General features: G+C 49.4%; 1 protein-coding gene across 1 annotated transcript; it reads left to right on the plus strand.

Annotated features, from left to right (window-relative positions):
* Window positions 1–12,283: 12,283 nt before the first annotated feature.
* LOC138075378 (uncharacterized) lies at window positions 12,284–13,120 on the plus strand. Its single transcript, XM_068967094.1, has one exon. It carries the CDS (start codon window positions 12,284–12,286, stop codon window positions 13,118–13,120), a length of 837 nt encoding a protein of 278 aa, XP_068823195.1.
* Window positions 13,121–18,162: the final 5,042 nt, after the last annotated feature.

The raw sequence follows: 18,162 nt of genomic DNA on the forward strand, positions 1-18,162 counted from the left end.
TCCCCACCCAGGGATCGAACCCAGGTCTCCCGCATTGTAGGCAGACGCTTTACCACCTGAGCCACCAGGGGAGTCAGAGCAGCGTCATGTGGAAGGTGACATCCCCCACCCACCCCAGGGAAGAATCGTGGGAGCCACTCTGAAGGGTCAACCAGGAACCGGAAATGTCGACTTTGACCTCAGCAGCCCCCAAGGGGGAGGCCTGGGTGGGGGGGTACCCCAAAGCGAGGCGGGGGAGGAGCTAAGATGGAAAAGGACCTCCCGAGAGCGTCATGGTGGGAGTGGGCGGCCCAGGCCTGAGGGGAAGGAGACCGGGAGACGTGAGCACGGGGTGGTGGCCGTCTCTTCCACGGCAGGCTTTTCTGTCCTGTGCCGCGTGTTGCCACCCTCGGTCACCCAGCACCTCGGGCCAGGTCTGTCACAGGCGGCTTGGGGCACGGATACGGAGGTGGTAGAGGTCACTGGGGTGGGAGCAGGGCGCAGCTCTGCTGAGGGAAGGTGACAGTCACGGATGGACTTCTCTGGGGCCCAGGGGTCACGGCTCTGCTCTTCTGCTGCAGGGGGAGGGGGTTCCATCCCTGGTAGAGGAGCTGAGATCCCGCAAGCTGCATGGTGTGGCCAAAGGCAAACCAAGATGGCAGTCATGGGAGAGGGGCTGAGAATTGGTCCAGAAGCAGGGACTCAGAGTGGGGAGGGACAAGCGACCGTAGCAGCCCCCTGGGCTTCCTCGGGAATGGGGGCGGGGGGGAGGCGCTGGCCTTCGCCTGGCACGTGGAATGGACGGTTGAGCTTTTAATTTGATTATTAAAGGAAAAGCTAATCACAGAAGACTGGAAGGCTTCAGTCCACCTGTTGCAGGTGGAAAACCCTTAGCCAAGCGGCTCCACTCAGGAAATGCTAAACCTGTGAGTATGGCCCCGAGGCAGTAGGGCAGGGGGCAGGGGGCAGGCCTGGCCACGTTGCTCGGGTTCATGTCTTGGCCACGCTTTTTTACGTGAGTTCACTCACCTCTGCCTTTCAAGTTCTTGTCTAAAAAAATGGAGATGCTATTAACATCTCCCTTGTAAGGTTGTAGTGGGGAGCAAATGGGTGAATATATGTAAAGCACTCAGTACGGAGTAGTAGTCAGGGTTCCCCAGAGAAACAGAATCAATAAGAAATGATGTATTTATATTTCTGAGTCTTCTATATCTTCGTGTTTGAGCTACTATTACAAAAATACCATAAACAGATAGACTGAGTGACTTAAAAAAACAATTCCTTCTCAGAGTTATGAAGGCCGGGAAGTCTAAGATCAAGACATCTTTAGACTCAGTATCTATTGAAAGCTCACTCCCTGGGTAACTCTTCACTGCATTTCCAAAGAATTCAAGGGGCATGGAAGCTCCCTGGGGTCTCCTTTATGAGGGCACTAATCCCATTCATGAGGTCTTTACCCTCAGTGGCCTAATCACTTCAGTTCAGTTCAGTTCAGTCGCTCAGTCATGTCTGACTCTTTCTACCCCATGGACTGCAGCACGCCAGACCTCCCTGTCCATCGCCAACTCCCAGAGTTTACTCAAACTCAAGTCCATCGTGTCGGTGATGCCATCCAACCATCTCATCCTCTGTTGTCCCCTTCTCCTCCTGCCCTCAATCTTTCCCAGCATCAGGGTCTTTTCAAATGAGTCAGCTCTTCCCATCAGGTGGCCAAAGTATTAAAGTTTCAGCTTCAGCATCAGTCCTCTCAATGAATATTCAGGACTGATTTCTTTTAGGATGAACTGGTTGGATCTCCTTGCAGTCCAAGAGACTCTCAAGAGTTTTCTCCAACACCACAGTTCAAAAGCATCAATTCTTTGGGGTTCAGCCTAATCACTTCCCACCTCTAAATCCTATATGGGGATTAGGTTTCAATATACAAATTTTGGTAGGGGGCACAAACTTCTATACACACACACACATATAGCAATAAATATAATACTATATGCTATAATGTATGTTGTGTACATATATGTATATATACTATATTATTTTTATATTTATATATGCACACATGTTTATTTACTATTGATTATTAGCTGTTGTCTCATGCTGTTACAAAAGCTGTGAAGTCACATGATCTCCTGTCTGCAAGTTGGAGCTCCAGAAAAGCTGGTAGTTCAAAGGTCTAAGGACCAGGCAGCTGATCGTATAGATTCCAACCTAGGTCTGATGCTCTGAAGACCAGGAGCATCGAGGGCAGAAGATGGATGTCCCAGCTCAACTGGTCAGGCAGAGAGTGAATTCAACCTTTTTCTGCCTTTTTCTTCTATTCAGCCCTCAACGGATTAGACGATGCCCAGCCACAAGGGGAGGCCAGTTTGCTTTACTCAGTCCACCAATCCACATGCTTCTCTCATCGAGATGCATCCTTATAGACACACCCAGAGGGAATGTTTGACCAGATACACGGGCATCTCATGGCCCAGTCTAGTGGATGCATAAAATTACACACACAGAAGCTGGAACCCAGGAAAATTTCAATTTATCCAGATCATCGTTATTATGGTTTTATGCACAAGGAAACACAGGTTCAAAACAGACTTTCAAAACAGATTTCAGTTCATTTCAGTTCAGTTCAGCCACTCAGTCGTGTCCGACTCCTTGCAACCCCATGAATCACAGCACACCAGGCCTTCCTGTCCATCACCAACACCCAGAGTTCACACACACTCATGTCCATCGAGTCAGTGATTCCACCCAGCCATCTCATCCTCTGTCGTCCCCTTCTCCTTCTGCCCCCAATCCCTCCCAGCATCAGAGTCTTTTCCGATGAGTCAACTCTTCTCATCAGGTGGCCAAAGTACTGGAGTTTCAGCTTCAGCATCATTTCCTCCAAAGAAATCCCAGAGCTGATCTCCTTCAGAATGGACTGGTTGGATCTCCTTGCAGTCTAAGGGACTCTCAAGAGTCTTCTCCAACACCACAGTTCAAAAGCATCAATTCTTTGGCGCTCAGCCTTCTTCACAGTCCAACTCTCACATCCATACATGACCACTGGAAAAACCATAGCCTTGACTAGACGGACCTTAGTCGGCAAAGTAATGTCTCTGCTTTTAAATATGTTATCTAGGTTGGTCATAACTTTTCTTCCAAGGAGCAAGCGTCTTTTAATTTCAGGGCTACAGTCACCATCTGCAGTGATTTTGGAGCCCCCCAAAATAAAGTCCGACACTGTTTCCACTGTTTCCCCATCTATTTCCCATGAAGTGATAGGACCGGATGCCATGATCTTCGTTTCTGAATGTGGAGCTTTAAGCCAACTTTTTCACTCTCCACTTTCACTTTCATCAAGAGGCTTTTTAGCTCCTCTTCACTTTCTGCCATAAGGGTGGTGTCATCTGCATATCTGAGGTTATTAATATTTCTCCCGGCAATCTTGATTCCAGCTTGTGCTTCTTCCAGTCCAGTGTTTCTCATGATGTACTCTGCATATAAGTTAAATAAGCAGGGTGACAATATACAGCCATGACGTACACCTTTTCCTATTTGGAGCCAGTCTGTTGTTCCATGTCCAGTTCTAATTGTTGCTTCTTGACCTGCGTACAGGTTTCTCAAGAGGCAGGTCAGGAGGTCTGGTATTCCCATCTCTTTAAGAATTTTCCATAGCTTGTTGTGATCCATACAGTCAAAGGCTTTGGCGTAGTCAATAAAGCAGAAATAGATGTCTTTCTGGAACTCTCTTGCTTTTTCCATGATCCAGCGGATGTTGGCAATTTGATCTCTGGTTCCTCTGCCCTTTCTAAAACCAGCTTGAACATCTGGGAGTTCACGGTTCACATATTGCTGAAGCCTGCCTTGGAGAATTTTGAGCATTACTTTACTAGCGTGTGAGATGAGTGCAATTGTGTGGTAGTTTGAGCATTCTTTAGCATTGCTTTTCTTTGGGATTAGAATGAAAACGGATCTTTTCCAGTCCTGTGGCCACTGCTGAGTTTTCCAAATTTGCTGGCATATTGAGTGCAGCACTTTCACAGCATCATCTTTTAGGATTTGAAATAGCTCAACTGGAATTCCATCACCTCCACTAGCTATGTTCATAGTAATGCTTGATAAGGCCCACTTGACTTCACATTCCAGGATGTCTGGCTCTAGGTGAGTGATCACACCATCGTAATTATCTTGGTTGTGAAGATCATTTTTGTATAGTTCTTCTGTGTATTCTTGCCACCTCTTCTTAATATCTTCTGCTTCTGTTAGGTCCATAGCATTTCTGTCCTTTATTGAGCCCATCTTTGCATGAAATATTCCCTTGGTATCTCTAATTTTCTTGAAGAGATCTCTAGTCTTTCCCATTCTGTTGTTTTCCTCTATTTCTTTGCATTGATCACTGAGGAAGGCTTTCTTATCTCTTCTTGCTATTCTTTGGAACTCTGCATTCAGATGCTTATATCTTTCCTTTTCTCCTTTGCTTTTTGCTTCTCTTCTTTTCACAGCTATTTGTAATACCTTATTGCCAAATTCAGATTTAAATTGAAGAAAGTAGGGGAAACCACTGGACCACTCAGGTATGACCTAAATCCAATCCCTTATGATTATACATTAGAAATGACAAATAGGTTCAAGGGATTAGATCGGATAGACAGAGTGCCTGATGAACTATGGACAAAGGTTCGTGACACTGTACAGGAGACAGGGATCAAGACCATCCCCATGGAAAAGAAATGTAAAAAGGCAAAATGGCTGTCTGAGGAGGCCTTATAAATAGCTATGAAAAGAAAAGAAGCTAAATCAAAGAAGAAAAGGAAAGATATACCATTTGAATGCAGAGTTCCAAAGAATAGCAAGAAGAGATAAGAAAGCCTTCCTCAGTGATCAATGCAAAGAAATAGAGGAAAACAACAGGGGAAAGACTAGAGATCTCTTCAAGAAAATCAGAGATACTAAGGGAACATTTCACACAAAGATGGACACAGTAAAGGACAGAAATGGTATGGACCTAACAGAAGCAGAAGATATTAAGAAGAGGTGGCAAGAATACACAGAAGAACTGAGTCATTGAAAAGACCGTGATGCTGGGAAAGAATGAGGGAGGGAGGAGAAGGGGATGACAGGGGGTGAGATGGTTGGATCTCATTGGACATGGACTCAATGGACATGAGTTTGAGTAAGCTCCAGGAGTTGGTGATGGACAGGGAGGCATGGCGTAATGCAGTCCATGGGGTGGCAAAGAGTTGGACACGACTGAGCAACTAAACTGAACTGTCGTGTAAATGGCTGATGTCAAGCTGCTGCTGCTGCTGCTAAGTCGCTTCAGTCGTGTCCGACTCTGTGTGACCCCATAGACGGCAGCCCACCAGGCTCCCCCGTCCTAGCAGTGGTTTAGTAACAAGTTCACCAGATTCTAGAATATTTCAAAAATGGCTTTTGAGAGCCAGTATGAGCTGGCTCCCATGTACCACTACAGCACACTGTGCCTGCCACATGGGGATATTTCGTAAACATTAGCGATTATTGCAAGTCAGCTGAGCCAACAATTTTCACTGGGCACCTTCCTCACTCCTATTTTACAGAACAGGGGGTAGAGGTTAGGAGAGGTTCAATACTTATCCAAGGTCACAGCACACACCAGTTACTTGCTGTCCTCCCAGTAGAAGTGTATGTAAGGACGTATAAATAGAGGAAAACAATAGAATGGAAAAGGCTCGCGATCTCTTCAAGAAAACTGGAGCTACCAAGGGAAATACCAAGTGAAAAATGGAGATACCACGCAAAGATGAACACAATAAAGGGCAGAAACAGCAAGGACCTAACAGAAGCAGAGGAGATTAAGAAGAGGTGTCAAGAACACACAGAACTATACAAAAAAGGTCTTAATGACCCAGATAACCACGATGGTCTGATCACTCACTTGAGCCAGACATCCTGGAGTGTGAAGTCAAGTGGGTCTAAGGAAGCATTACTACAAACAGAGTTAGGAGAGGTACGGGATTCCAACTGAACTGTTTCAAATCCTAAAAGATGATGTTGTGAAAGTGTTGCACTCCATACGCCAGCAAATTTGGAAAAAGTTCAGTTCAGTTCAGTTCAGTTGCTCAGCTGTGTCCGACTCTTTGCGACCCCATGGACCGCAGCACGCCAGGCCTCCTTGTCCATCACCAACTCCTGGAGGTTACCCAAACTCATGCCCATCGAGTCGGTGATGCCATCAACCATCTCATCCTCTGTCGTCCCCTTCTCTTCCTGCCTTCAATCTTTCCCAGCATCAAGGTTTTTCCAATGAGTCAGCTCTTCGCATCAGATGGCCAAAGTACTGGAGTTTCAGCTTCAGCATTAGTCCTTCCAATGAATATTTAGGATTGATTTCCTTAAGGATGGACTGGTTGGATCTCTTTGCAGTCCAAGGGACTCTTAAGAGTCTTCTCCAACACCACAGTTCAAAAGCATCAATTCTTCTGCACTCAGCTTTCTTTATAGTCCAACTCTCACATCCATAAATGACCACAGGAAAAACCATAGCCGTAACTAGAAGGACCTTTGTTGGCAAAGTAATGTTTCTGCTTTTTAATATGCTGTCTAGGTTGGTCATAACTTTTCTTCCAAGGAGCAAGCATCTTTTAATTTCATGACTGCAATCACCATCTGCAGTGATTTTGGAGCCCCCAAAAATAAAGCCTGCCACTGTTTCCCCATCTATTTCCCATGAAGTGATGGGACTGGATGCCATGATTTTTGTTTTCTGAATGTTGAGTTTTAAGCCAACTTTTTCACTCTCCTCTTTCACTTTCATCAAGAGGCTCTTTAGTTCTTCTTCACTTTCTGCCATAGGGTGGTATCATCTGCATATCTGAGGTTATTAATATTTCTCCCAGCAATTCTGATTCCAGCTTGTGCTTCATCCAGCCCAGCGTTTCTCATGATGTACTCTGCGTATATGTTAAATAAGCAGGGTGACAATATACAGCCTTGACGTACTCCTTTTCTTATTTGGAACCAGTCTGTTGTTCCATGTCCAGTTCTAACTGTTGCTTCTTGACCTGCATACAGGTTTCTCAAGAGGCAGGTCAGGTGTTCTGGTATTCCCATCTGTTTCAGAATTTTCCACAGCTTGTTGTGACCCACACAGTCAAAGGCTTTGGTGTAGTCAATAAAGCTGAAATACATGTTTTCTAGAACTCTCTTACTTTTTCCAACAGAAGATGATCCAACAGGTGTTGGCAATTTGATCTCTGGTTCCTCTGCTTTTTCTAAATCCAGCTTGAACATCTGAAGTTCATGGTTCATATATTGTTGAAGCCTGGCTTGGATAATTTTGAGCATTACTAGCGTGTGAGATGAGTGCAATTGTGCAGTAGTTTGAACATTCTTTGGCATTGCCTTTGTTTGGGATTAGAATGAAAACTGATCTTTTCCAGTCTTGTGGCCACTGATGAGTTTTCCAAATTTGCTGGCATAATGAGTGCAGCACTTTTGGAAAAAGACAACTTAGCAACTGAACAACAACAACAATATAAGCTTATACATGAACATCATCTCCATTCCCTCTTAGAGGGAATTTCCCAGGGCTCATAAAGATGAGATTCCTGTCCACTCCCAGATTGGCTGCTTCTCCTTGAAAACCGTGAGGTGGCTTGGCAAAAGGGCAGTTCTTGCAGTCTGGGGCTCCTGCCAAGCCACACCTGCCCCAGCGCTCCTGAGCACAGATCTGTCCTGTCTTGTACCTGCCACACGTGGGCCTGGGGAAGTGCTGTTTTGGCGGCTGGTGAGCAGAGGGCTGATATCTTTGAGGGGGTTAGGGGATGAGGCAGGGTTGTGACTCATTATGCTTGGGTGGATGGAAGACTGCAGCTGGTAGAGGGCCAGAGCCCAGCCCAGGAGAGATTTTCAGTCTTGTGGGCGTGTTGGCCCCAAGCCAGATAAAGGCTCAGGTGAGTCACAGAGCTCAGGGTTGCCAGAAGCTGGAGAAGTGTCCTCCAGGCAGGGTGGGGCAGTGGCAATAGAGCCCTGGCCCCTGCTTCCAGCTGTTCCCCTGGACTGAGGTGGACTCCCACGTGTGTGTGGCCTCCTCCATGTCTGCGGCCCCTCCTCCTTGCCCAGTGCCTGAAACAATGAGACCCTCCTCCCACCGTCTGGGGGTCGGGGGCGGAGGGGGAACTCTGAGCGACAGGTGAGGGGCCAATAAGCCACCTATGGAGTAACGGGGCAGGGTCCTATGGTCTCTGGAGAAGGGGGCTGTTCCGTCCACTCTTGGGGAGTCCAGGGAAAGGAGATGCCTTTGAACTCAACCGAGCGGTGGGGGTGGGACCCGGAGGGGAGAGAGTAGGGATGTGGGGAGGGGCGCTCAGGTGGAAGAGGACAGAGTGGGAGGGGCAAGGGCTTGTGAAAAGTTCACGATTTGCCGTCGATTTGGCAATGCAGCTAAGGAGCCAAGGTTGGAGATGGCCCAGATGGGGCAAAGGTAGGGGCCACTGTGGCTAGAGACGGTGCAGGGAGGGGCAGGATATTCTGAGACCCTGGCATCCATCCCGCAGTGCTAGGGAGCGAGAGGCAGCTGGCCTTGGCTGGAGGGTGGATGTCGGAGGCTCACTGAGAGACAGGGCTAAGCCTCCCTCCAGCCTGGGTCTTCAGGCTGGACCCCTCCCAATGCCTCTCAGCTCTCAGGGTTACTTACTGAGTCCTCACGGAGTGAGTGGGTGGCCCACTGCCTTCCTTGTTTAGAGCTCAAACCCATCGGCTTTGGGGTCCAAACCCTGGGTCTTCGTTCTGGCTGCTGGGTGAGCTTTGATAAGTCTGTTGCTTTCCCTGAGCCTCGAGGACATCATCTGGGAAGCAAAACCCCTACCTCCCAGGGGTGCTACGAGGATTAAACGGGAGGGTGGATGTGATGACCAGGATCTGACAATGTCGGGTTCGTTGGCACATACTGAGTGCTCTACCACGTCAGTTTCTCAGGGGTGGGTCTGGGCAGGAGATGGGGCGGGCAGCTCCCCTTCCCTCCCCTTCCCGTGTCCCCGGGCTTAGAGTTAGCTGGACCCCCGCCGGCCAAGCCTGACTCCAGGCTGGGCCCTGAGAGCCCAGGATCTGAAGACAGAACCACCCCTCCCCGCGTGGGGAAGGACACTTTTCTTCTGCTCAACCCCTTCCTGGCCTCCCAGTCTCCCCAGCTCTGAAGACCACTGTGGCCCCCAGGGGACCTCGGGATCCCCTGGAGTTCGGGGAGGCCAGAGGCAGACATTCCTGATTTTCTGGGACCCAGCCTGGCTTTCTGAGAAGATGGGGGATAGCACATTCCTCCTGAAATAATTGTCCTGGAGCTATTTCCAGAGGCTCTTAGTGCCCGGGCCAGAAATGGCCAGTGATCTCGGCGCCTGGGTACCTTCAGGACAAATACGCAGAGGCCCAGCCCACTTACTGGCCGTCTGCCTGCCTGCCCGGCCCCCGGCCCAGGACAGGACCAGATCTGGCTGAGGCCCCACAAGGGAATGGTTGCCATCGCTTCTCTGGCCCACTGAGTTTCCCTACACCCCTCTTCCTCCTTCTGGGGGTCCCTCTGAGCCCTCCTCCCAGCTCCCTGTTGCAGTGGCTATAACCACCCCACCCCAAAGCAAAAGGCCCTTCACTCTCCAAGGTTATGAGCGGGGGACTGTCCCAGGGAGGCTTCTGTGTGTGTGTGTGCTTTGTGGTCTTGCAGCTAAACCCAAATGTGAGAACATTCTCCAAAACAATTTGCCTGCACTCTTCAAAGCTACTCATGTCATAAAAGATCAAGACTGAGGGACTTCCAGGCTGAAGGAAGCCAAAGAGATCTGAAAACTAAAGTCAATGTCTGATCACGTATTGGCTTCTGGACTGGGGACATAGCTGCCATAGAGACCATCGGATAAAATAATCAGTAAATTGTGGACTGTGTATTCGCTAATAGCTCTGTATCAATGTTAATTATCCTGGATACGTAAGATAACTGGATAACTGGATACATTTTGATAACTGGATACATAAGAAGGTGTCGTTCTCCCAGCTTGTAGGAGATACACGCTGAAGTATTCAAGAGTAAAGGCTGCTGTTGTCTGCAACTGACTCTCAAAATAATAATAATCCATGCATGCACGTGTGTGTGGTGCTAAATGTGAAAAAAATTAATAATTAGTAGATTGGAATGAAGAGTCTATGGGACTTCATTATCTTGTAAGTTTTCAGTAAGTGAATATTTTGAATGTTTTTTAAAATAGAAAGTAAGAGGGTATTTTCATTACTTGCCGGAAGGGAACAGTGGAGGCCAAGCACCAGGAGCTCTCAAAGGGGGATCTTGTTGATGCATCTGACAGATATGTACAGGATGCCCCTTATGGACCAGGGAGGGGAGGTCACAGGAGCTCTGGAAGGAATCTTTAGACTGTAGCCCACTGCATAGTAGGGACTCAACTCAGAATGGCTGACTGTGTGAGGGCCGGGCTAGAAGGGAGAAAAGCAAGTGCTGCCATGTTCTGGGTCACTCAGAGGGACAGCTCTTTAGGGAGACTCAGCAAATGTTTGCTGACCCAACGAGAAAGAAAATTGATGCTGACCACAGCCAACGAGAGTTATATCAGGCCCGGCAAAGAGCTCCCTGACTCTCAGCATAATTAAACACTAGAAAAACAACAGGGGACGCTGGAAAACGTCCACCCCAGCCTCACTTTAAAAATAGGGCCCATCTGTCCTGGAGAGCTTAACGCAGCACCAGCTCTAAGGCAGGAGCCTGACCAGGTTGACCCCTGGAGGCCCTCCTCACCCCAGGGTTCTGTGATTCTATGACATGGCCAGGAGTCTGGAATGGCGGCATCAGGGTATTCCCCAGTGAAGAGCAAGAGGAGGGCTAAGTCATCTACCTCCTGAAGGTAGAGGGAGCCGGGGAGAGGGCCCAGCCCGCCTGGAAGGGAGGGCCCATGCGGGGCAGCCCACTGGCGTCTCCCTTTTGTCCGGAGGACGAGCTGGGGTGGGGCTCGACAGGGGATGGAAGAAGCGAGAGTCTGGGCATTCCACGCGATTCAGACCCAAAGGACAAGGGCAGCTGAGGGGCTGTGGGCTGAGAGAGGAGCAGACAGCTGTTTCCTGGGTGGGACAGGTTCAAATACTGCTCCGTCCTCACCAGGCAGAAGTGGAAAATTAGCATCAAGCTGGCAGTCATGGGGGACAGAAATCAGAGCCTTCCTTCTGGAAATGGGGGAGCATTGGGGACCTGGGGGACAGAGGGAATGGGGCTGGGGCTCCTGCCACCTGGGCAGGCCCCAGGACAGGAAGCAGGGTGACCTGGGCCAGAGCCTGGTCAGGCCCTAGTCCCTGTGAAGTGTCCACTCTCAGACCTGGAGGAACCCCAAGAACCCTTCTTTTGTGGAGTGGATGAGATCATCTCCCTTCATCAGAGAAGATGAAGACCAAACACTGTACTCTGGAAACTTCTGTCCCACAAGTCCCACTGTAGACTTACAGCATCTCCTCGTCCCGCCCGTTGGGGTTCGTGAAGTCAAGATCAACTTAGTTACAGGGTTAGCAAGCACCCCTCCCCATCCCCATCGGTGCCCCTATCCAACAGGTGAGATGAGAACTCTTCCTCAGTGGACTGCTGGTGAGGACAAAGTCACCCCCAACCACACGGCATTGTCTTTTAGGGGTCATCAGATACACTCAAGACAGTACCTTGGCCCCCACCACTCACAAGCTATGTGATCTGAGGCAAGTCACGTCAACCCTCTGTCAGATAGGAAGAGAATAATAACTGCCTCCTGGATTTGTAGTTAAGACTTACAAGTAAGGAACAAGCAAAGGACTGGCAAAGAAAAAGCACATATATCGTATCGCTTCTAAGACATTGTTCAGTAGCCGGGTGTACAGTGTAGCGGGTGATTATCTGATGTTACTCTAAAGAATGTGTGTCTTGGTGCCTCGAATTTCACCATTAGAGACTTAGTCCTTTGTCTCTGTGGTCTTCTGGAGTCCCTGCTTAAAAGGTGAATGGGAATTTCAGAATGTGGGCTACAGAGAAAGGAAAAAAGAGACTGCCCCACTTTTTCTAGGGGGGTCCTCTGACTTCCGTTATTCTCAGGGTCTTGACTTCCTCCCCATCTCTTGCCCTTTGTGCTTTCTGAAGAACATGGGGCCTGCTTTCCTGTTTGAAAAAAATCCCTGGGCCTGGGAGGAAGATGGGGAGAGGAACACCTGGAAAGCCCAGTGGGAGGTGGCCGGGAGCTGACCCAGCTCTCTCCCCACCAGGCCCAGGGAACCAGCCTCTAGGTGGGATTTCAGCAGTTCTGTACCACAAAGCTTCGTCCGCCTGCCCAGGACAATGTCTGGACACCAAGCGGGCCGTCCCAGCACCGGCAGCCGCAACGTGTCCTTCATGGCCCAGACTCCAGGCTGGCCCCACGGCCCCAGCATGACCAGGGCGAGCAACCCCAAGCGCTCTCGGACGCCAAGCGGCTCCGAGGCCAGCAGCAACCATTCGGAGCCCACCAACAGCCCGGGCTCCCCCAGACTGCCGTTGAGGAGAATCTGCATGGGCCGGCCCTACAACTCCAAGTGTGTGGAGACAAGCCACCTGGCGAAGGGCCCCAAGGTGGCCAGAAAGCCCATGTGTCGCGGCAACCCCTACTGCCTGCTCTGCACAGATCGTCCCTCGGGTCCCTCTAACCCCACCTTCCTGGATCAGCTCATCAAAGGCATCAGCTACCTCGACAGATCCACCAATGCCTTCTACAGCAACTACCCTAAGTCCCTGAACCTGCCGAGGCTTGCAGCCAACTACCTGGAACGCGCCGCCAACTCCATCCACCTGGACCACCTGGACCACCTGGACCACGCCTCCCCCCGCAGTTATTGTAACCACAGCAGCAGAGCGGCCGCCTTCGACTACCCCTGCGGCAGCACCTCCGTGTTGCCGTCCGGAAGGGCTGTCAACGCTGTGCAGTACGTGGATAACTCTGCCAACACGAGCTGCTTTCCCGGGTTTCAGGGCCAGAACCTCACTCCCATCCTGCCCCAGAGGCCGGGGATAAAGCTGCCTGAGCTCCCTCTGTTCAGCAATGGGATCTTTTCCTTAGGTCGCTTGCCCAAGTTCTGGGAAGCAATTCGCTCAGGCTGCAGAGCCCCGGAGCCCATCTCTAAGCCCTCCAGCTGGTGGTGACATCGACACCAACTGTGAAGAGGGCACATGTCCATCCGGTGGCGGCTGTGGAAAATAAATTGTCTGTGGCAAAATGCTCCTTCCAAGCCTCCACTGGGGTAGGGGGAAGCCATTTAGATGGAGAGGATATACACTTAAGGACCTACAAGGTTGGGAAGGTCAAGGTGAATGGGTGAAGGGGGCGAGTGGTAGGCAGTGGTGGAGACCACTCACGCTAGGGGGAGAGGGGATACCTCATCTAAACCCAGCTCTCAAACAGGTGGTTGCCTTTTCAAGAGAACCCAGGAATCTGGTTTTCTATATATTAGCAACAGATTTGAAAATAGCATGGTGCTGGGATTTCCCTGGTGGCCCAGTGATTAAGGGGCTTCCCTGATAGCTCCGTTGGTAAAGAATTCGCCTGCAAGGCAGGAGACCCCAGTTCAATTCCTGGGTCGGGAAGATCCCCTGGAGAAGGGATAGGCTACCCACTCCAGTATTCTTGGGCTTCCCTGGTGGCTCAGCTGGTAATGAATCCACCTGCAATGCAGGAGACCTGGGTTCGATCCCTGGGTTGGGAAGATCCCCTGGAGAAGGGAACACCTACCCACTCCGTTATTCTGACCCGGAGAATCCCATCGACTCTATAGTCTGTGGGGTCATAAAGAGTCAGACACAACTGAGTGACTTTTACCAGCAGTTAAGATTCCGCCCTTCCATTGCAGAGGGCACAGATTCGATCCCTAATTGGGGAACTAAGATCCCATATGCCGTGTGGCACGGCCAACACAAAACAAAACGCAAACAAAAATATAGTGTTCCGAAGGCTGAACAAGAGCGCTTGCAGGCTGCATGTGTGAGGCCTGCAGGTCTGAGTTTGGGACCTCTAATTCATGCCCTGAATGAATCACTTGAAGTGAGGCTAGGAAGCTTCCTAGCCTTGGCTGAGGCTGTTCATTCCCAACCACTCTTCACATTCTTTGTTTGTTTGTTTAAAGGATTGTTACTGATTCCCTATTCATATTCTTTGCCTTTCAGGATTGTCATTGGTTTTAGCACAGCTCCACGTGAGCAGAAAGGTAGAGGTAGCAAGGATGAGATGACATGATAGCACGCCCTCACAGAGCGCTTACCACGTGGCAGGTGCTGTTCTCAGTGCTCTTTGTATTTTTGTTCTTTTGTGTCTCTCTTTTTTTTTTGGACTGAGGCATGCAGGATGAGAAATCTTAGTTCCCTGACCAGTGCTAACATCCGTGCCCCTTGCCGTGGAAGCATGGAGTCTTAACCACTGGACTGCCAGAGAAGCCTCTATCTTTGTTCTTTTAAAGATGAGGTTTTAACAACCAGGGTCCAGGGTGGATGTAGAGAAAACCTTGATGGCGAATGTGAGATGCACTGGAACAGTCAACCAGGGATGGTTGCAGGTGAATGGACGGCCCTTCCTGGGATACTCTGCAGAGAGAGGTCTGTACAGGCCAGGTGAGGGCTGGAAGGGTCAGAATGAGGTAGTCCCCAATTTCTTGGTGGCACTGTCTGGGAAAACGTTCTTTGGGCCACTGAGGGCTCTAAATCTTCAGAGACTCAATTGATTTGGGTGCTGAAGAATCAGGCCCCACAAGGCACCCAGTTATTCACCATCTTCCTGCATAAAGGACTCTAGAGACTGGATTCCAAACTCTTTTGGCCACCTGCCTGCCCTGAGACCTTGGGGACATCACCTCCTCTCTCCAGGCTTCTGTTTCCCCTTCTGTAACATGAGTGGGGTTGTTCCGACGGTCTCTTAAGGGACCTCAGACTTAGATATTTCTGAGTCTCTCCTTCTAGTTCCAAGCCAGGCCTGGAGCTTCCCGAGCTGAGAATTGAGGGTGCCTCCACCCGAGAATTCAGGCTTCCTCAGTCCTGACCATCTTCCCAGGCTTCTCAGGGGCTGTTCAGGCCCCATTTCTTTGTGGCTCTGAATTTCAGTCCCAGTCCCTTCTTGCAGGAGTTGAGGGCCAATAAAAGCAACTCAGAATATGGAGTGGTCTAATCTTGAAATAATGCAGAACCCAGAGATGGACCAGGTTCCATGGCTCTTAGAGGAGGTGCTGGCTGTGGCCGAGCCCTGTGGCCAGGCAGAGAAGGCAGCAAGTGTGAATCTCCATGAGACTGACACAGTGGTCCCAGGGCAGAGGAAGCAATGAGGCACCGAACCCCTAGCCCATTGACTTCACCTCCACTTTTGTTCCATCTCTGGAGGACCAGGAAGATCCTCCCGGGCTCCAAAGCTCAGCAGAGCAGCCACTCTTTCCTCTGCTCTTGCACCCCTTCTCTCCCCAGGAAGAAGACTTTGGCCTTTGTCTGGTGGGTTCTCAGGCCCCCACTAACCCATTCCCCAGGTGAACATTCACAGGAATGCTGCTCACTGGGTTCCATTTTGGTCCAGCTCAAGAGATAGGTTGGGTGTCCTGGTACCTAAACCATGTGTCTGGCCACTCAAACTCTTCCCCTTCTTGCCCATATTTGCCTTAGAGTCACCTCTGATTCTCCCAGAGATGCCTGCCTTCAACACTGTCCAATTTCACCTTATCAGATTATAACGCCTTTGCCCAGGACACTGTTCTTGGGGTCTCCAGTATCTAGCCCAGTTCTGGCTCACAAGTGGGCCTCAGTTATTATACTGATGTGGATTACAAGGCCTCGTAATTGAAAAGGCATTGGAAAAGACCCTGATGCTGGGAAAGATTGAGGGCAGGAGGAGAAGGGGACGACAGAGGACAAGATGGTTGGATGGCATCACCTACTCAATGGACGTGAATTTGAGCAAACTCTTGGAAACAGTGAAGGACAGGGAAGCCTGGCATGCTGCAGTCCATGGGGTGGCAAAGAGTCAGACACGACTGAGCAACTGAACAAGGCCTCATGCCCAATAGGTGTTCAATACCCTTAACTATAGGTACTACTGACTCTCTAGAAAAGACCCTGATGCTGGGAAAGATTGAGGGCAGGAGGAGAAGGGGACGACAGAGGACGAGATGGTTGGATGGCATCACCAACTCAATGGACATGAGTTTGAGTAAGCTCCAGGAGTTGGTGATGGACAGGGAGGCCTGGCGTGCTGCCGTCCATGGGATCACAAAGAGTCGGACATGACTGAGCGACTGAACTGAAACTGAAAACCTTAACTATTATTACTTTCAGAATAATGACAGTGTCCCTTATAATAAGGGACACATATGTTATTGAACATATAATTAATGTTCAATAACTGATAATATTCATCATGACAGCCAACATTTATTAAGCTCTACAATATACTCCAGGCATCGTTTCAAATGCTCTGTGTGTATTAACTCAATCATCTAATCGATCCTCCAAGGAAGAATTGCCCCTATTGTATAGATGAAGAAGCTGAGGCACAGAGTGTTCAGGTATAAATGATTATGATGAAGATGGCTATAATCACAGAACACAGGGGCTCTTAAAAGAATGATCAACATTTTCATTATAGAGTACTATGCGCCAAGCAGGCACTCAATAATAATATTAGGTTGGCCACAAAAATTCATTCAGGTTTTTTTCCATAACATCTTAGATAAAAAAACCGAACTAATTTTGTGTCCAGCTCAGTAATTATCTTCAGGATTACAACATCTTGCAAGAACGAGGTGCTCTGCAAATGTATACAACAGGTGATCAGTGAACAAGAGATGTCAGTGCAGAGCACGGTACATAGTGGGTGTTCAAGTTTGAAGGTTCAGGATTGAGTGGTACCCAAAAGGGACAGGGTCTCTGCGCTGGCCTTACTGTTACTCAGGGTAGAAACTCAGTACTCAGGATTCTATCCCAGCAGTCACTCAGCCCAAGTCCAGAGAAAACAAGGCTCTTAGTTAGAGAAGGCCCTCTGCTCTGTGCGGCCATGGAGAGGCCACAGAGAATGCCCCAGGTCCACTGTTCAAGCCACGCCTCCGTAGGAACCATATAAACAGGAAGTCGCATACCAGTTGCAGAACAACGCAGGAGCCTGCTGTGCTGCCCAGGTTGTGTACAGAGCAGCGTGTGTCTCCGAGGCTGAGGGTGGCCCAGGGAAGTTCTTCACACCTACAGATGTATGTCACTATCATTGAGCACCCACACTGTACGTCAGACATGCCGCCAAGACCTAAAACATAGACTCACAGAACTCTCTTCCTTGCGAGCCTAGGTTAGTACCCATTTGACAGAGGGGGAAACTAAGGCTCAGAGAGAGAAAGTGACATGCCCAAACCCCAGCAACTGGTAAATAGCAGAGCTGGGATTCCACCCCAGGGCTCAGCCCCTCAACATAATGCCCTTTCCATCCAAAGTACAGTTTCTTTCTTAGTATTTATTGAACAGATTCCAGGAGAAAGAGGGGGAAATCATAGCCTTCAGAGTATGCAGAAATTTAGACAAAGCAAAGATGGTATTTAACCCCTGAGGTTTGGGCTGCTCCCAGCACCAATGTTCTGAACGGGGGAGCATTCACCTGAAACTCACTCTTCCCAGGAAACAGTAAAGGGAGGAATTTCCTGAAAGCCCACCTGTGGTCTCAGTTGCCTAACCCACTGGTCCCTGCCTCCTTTGGTAACAGTATAGTATAGTTGCATGATATTAGAATTCCTTTTGTTTATTTAAAACAATCCAATCCTTTTCAAACAGATCATCTGCTAGAATGATGCTATGCTTCTAGAAAATAAATGCATTGTGTTACCGCGATGCGTGTTGGAGAGACACACTCATCCTACTCCTAACCCTCATCCCACCCTTATCTTTCCTCATCTCTGAAGCTAACCCTCTAAGCTTTGGCCCACCCCACCCCTCATTCCTGAGGCCCACTTTATCCCTCCCTATCTCTTCTGTCTGAGCATGACTGCCGCTTGCTCTACAGAGGAAATAGGAGTGGGCAACACCCTCCCCACCAGTTGCATCCACGTGGTCCTTTTTTAACTTGAAATATGGAGAGAGGCAGAGACTCCGATGTGTGTTCTGCCCGAATTGGTACCACCATTTTTGGCAAACTCTTTTAACAGCCTCCTGGGCCCCTCCCAACAAGGCAGGAATTT

This window comes from Capricornis sumatraensis, chromosome 3 (genome assembly GCF_032405125.1).
Source record: "Capricornis sumatraensis isolate serow.1 chromosome 3, serow.2, whole genome shotgun sequence".
Classification (NCBI taxonomy): domain Eukaryota; kingdom Metazoa; phylum Chordata; class Mammalia; order Artiodactyla; family Bovidae; genus Capricornis; species Capricornis sumatraensis.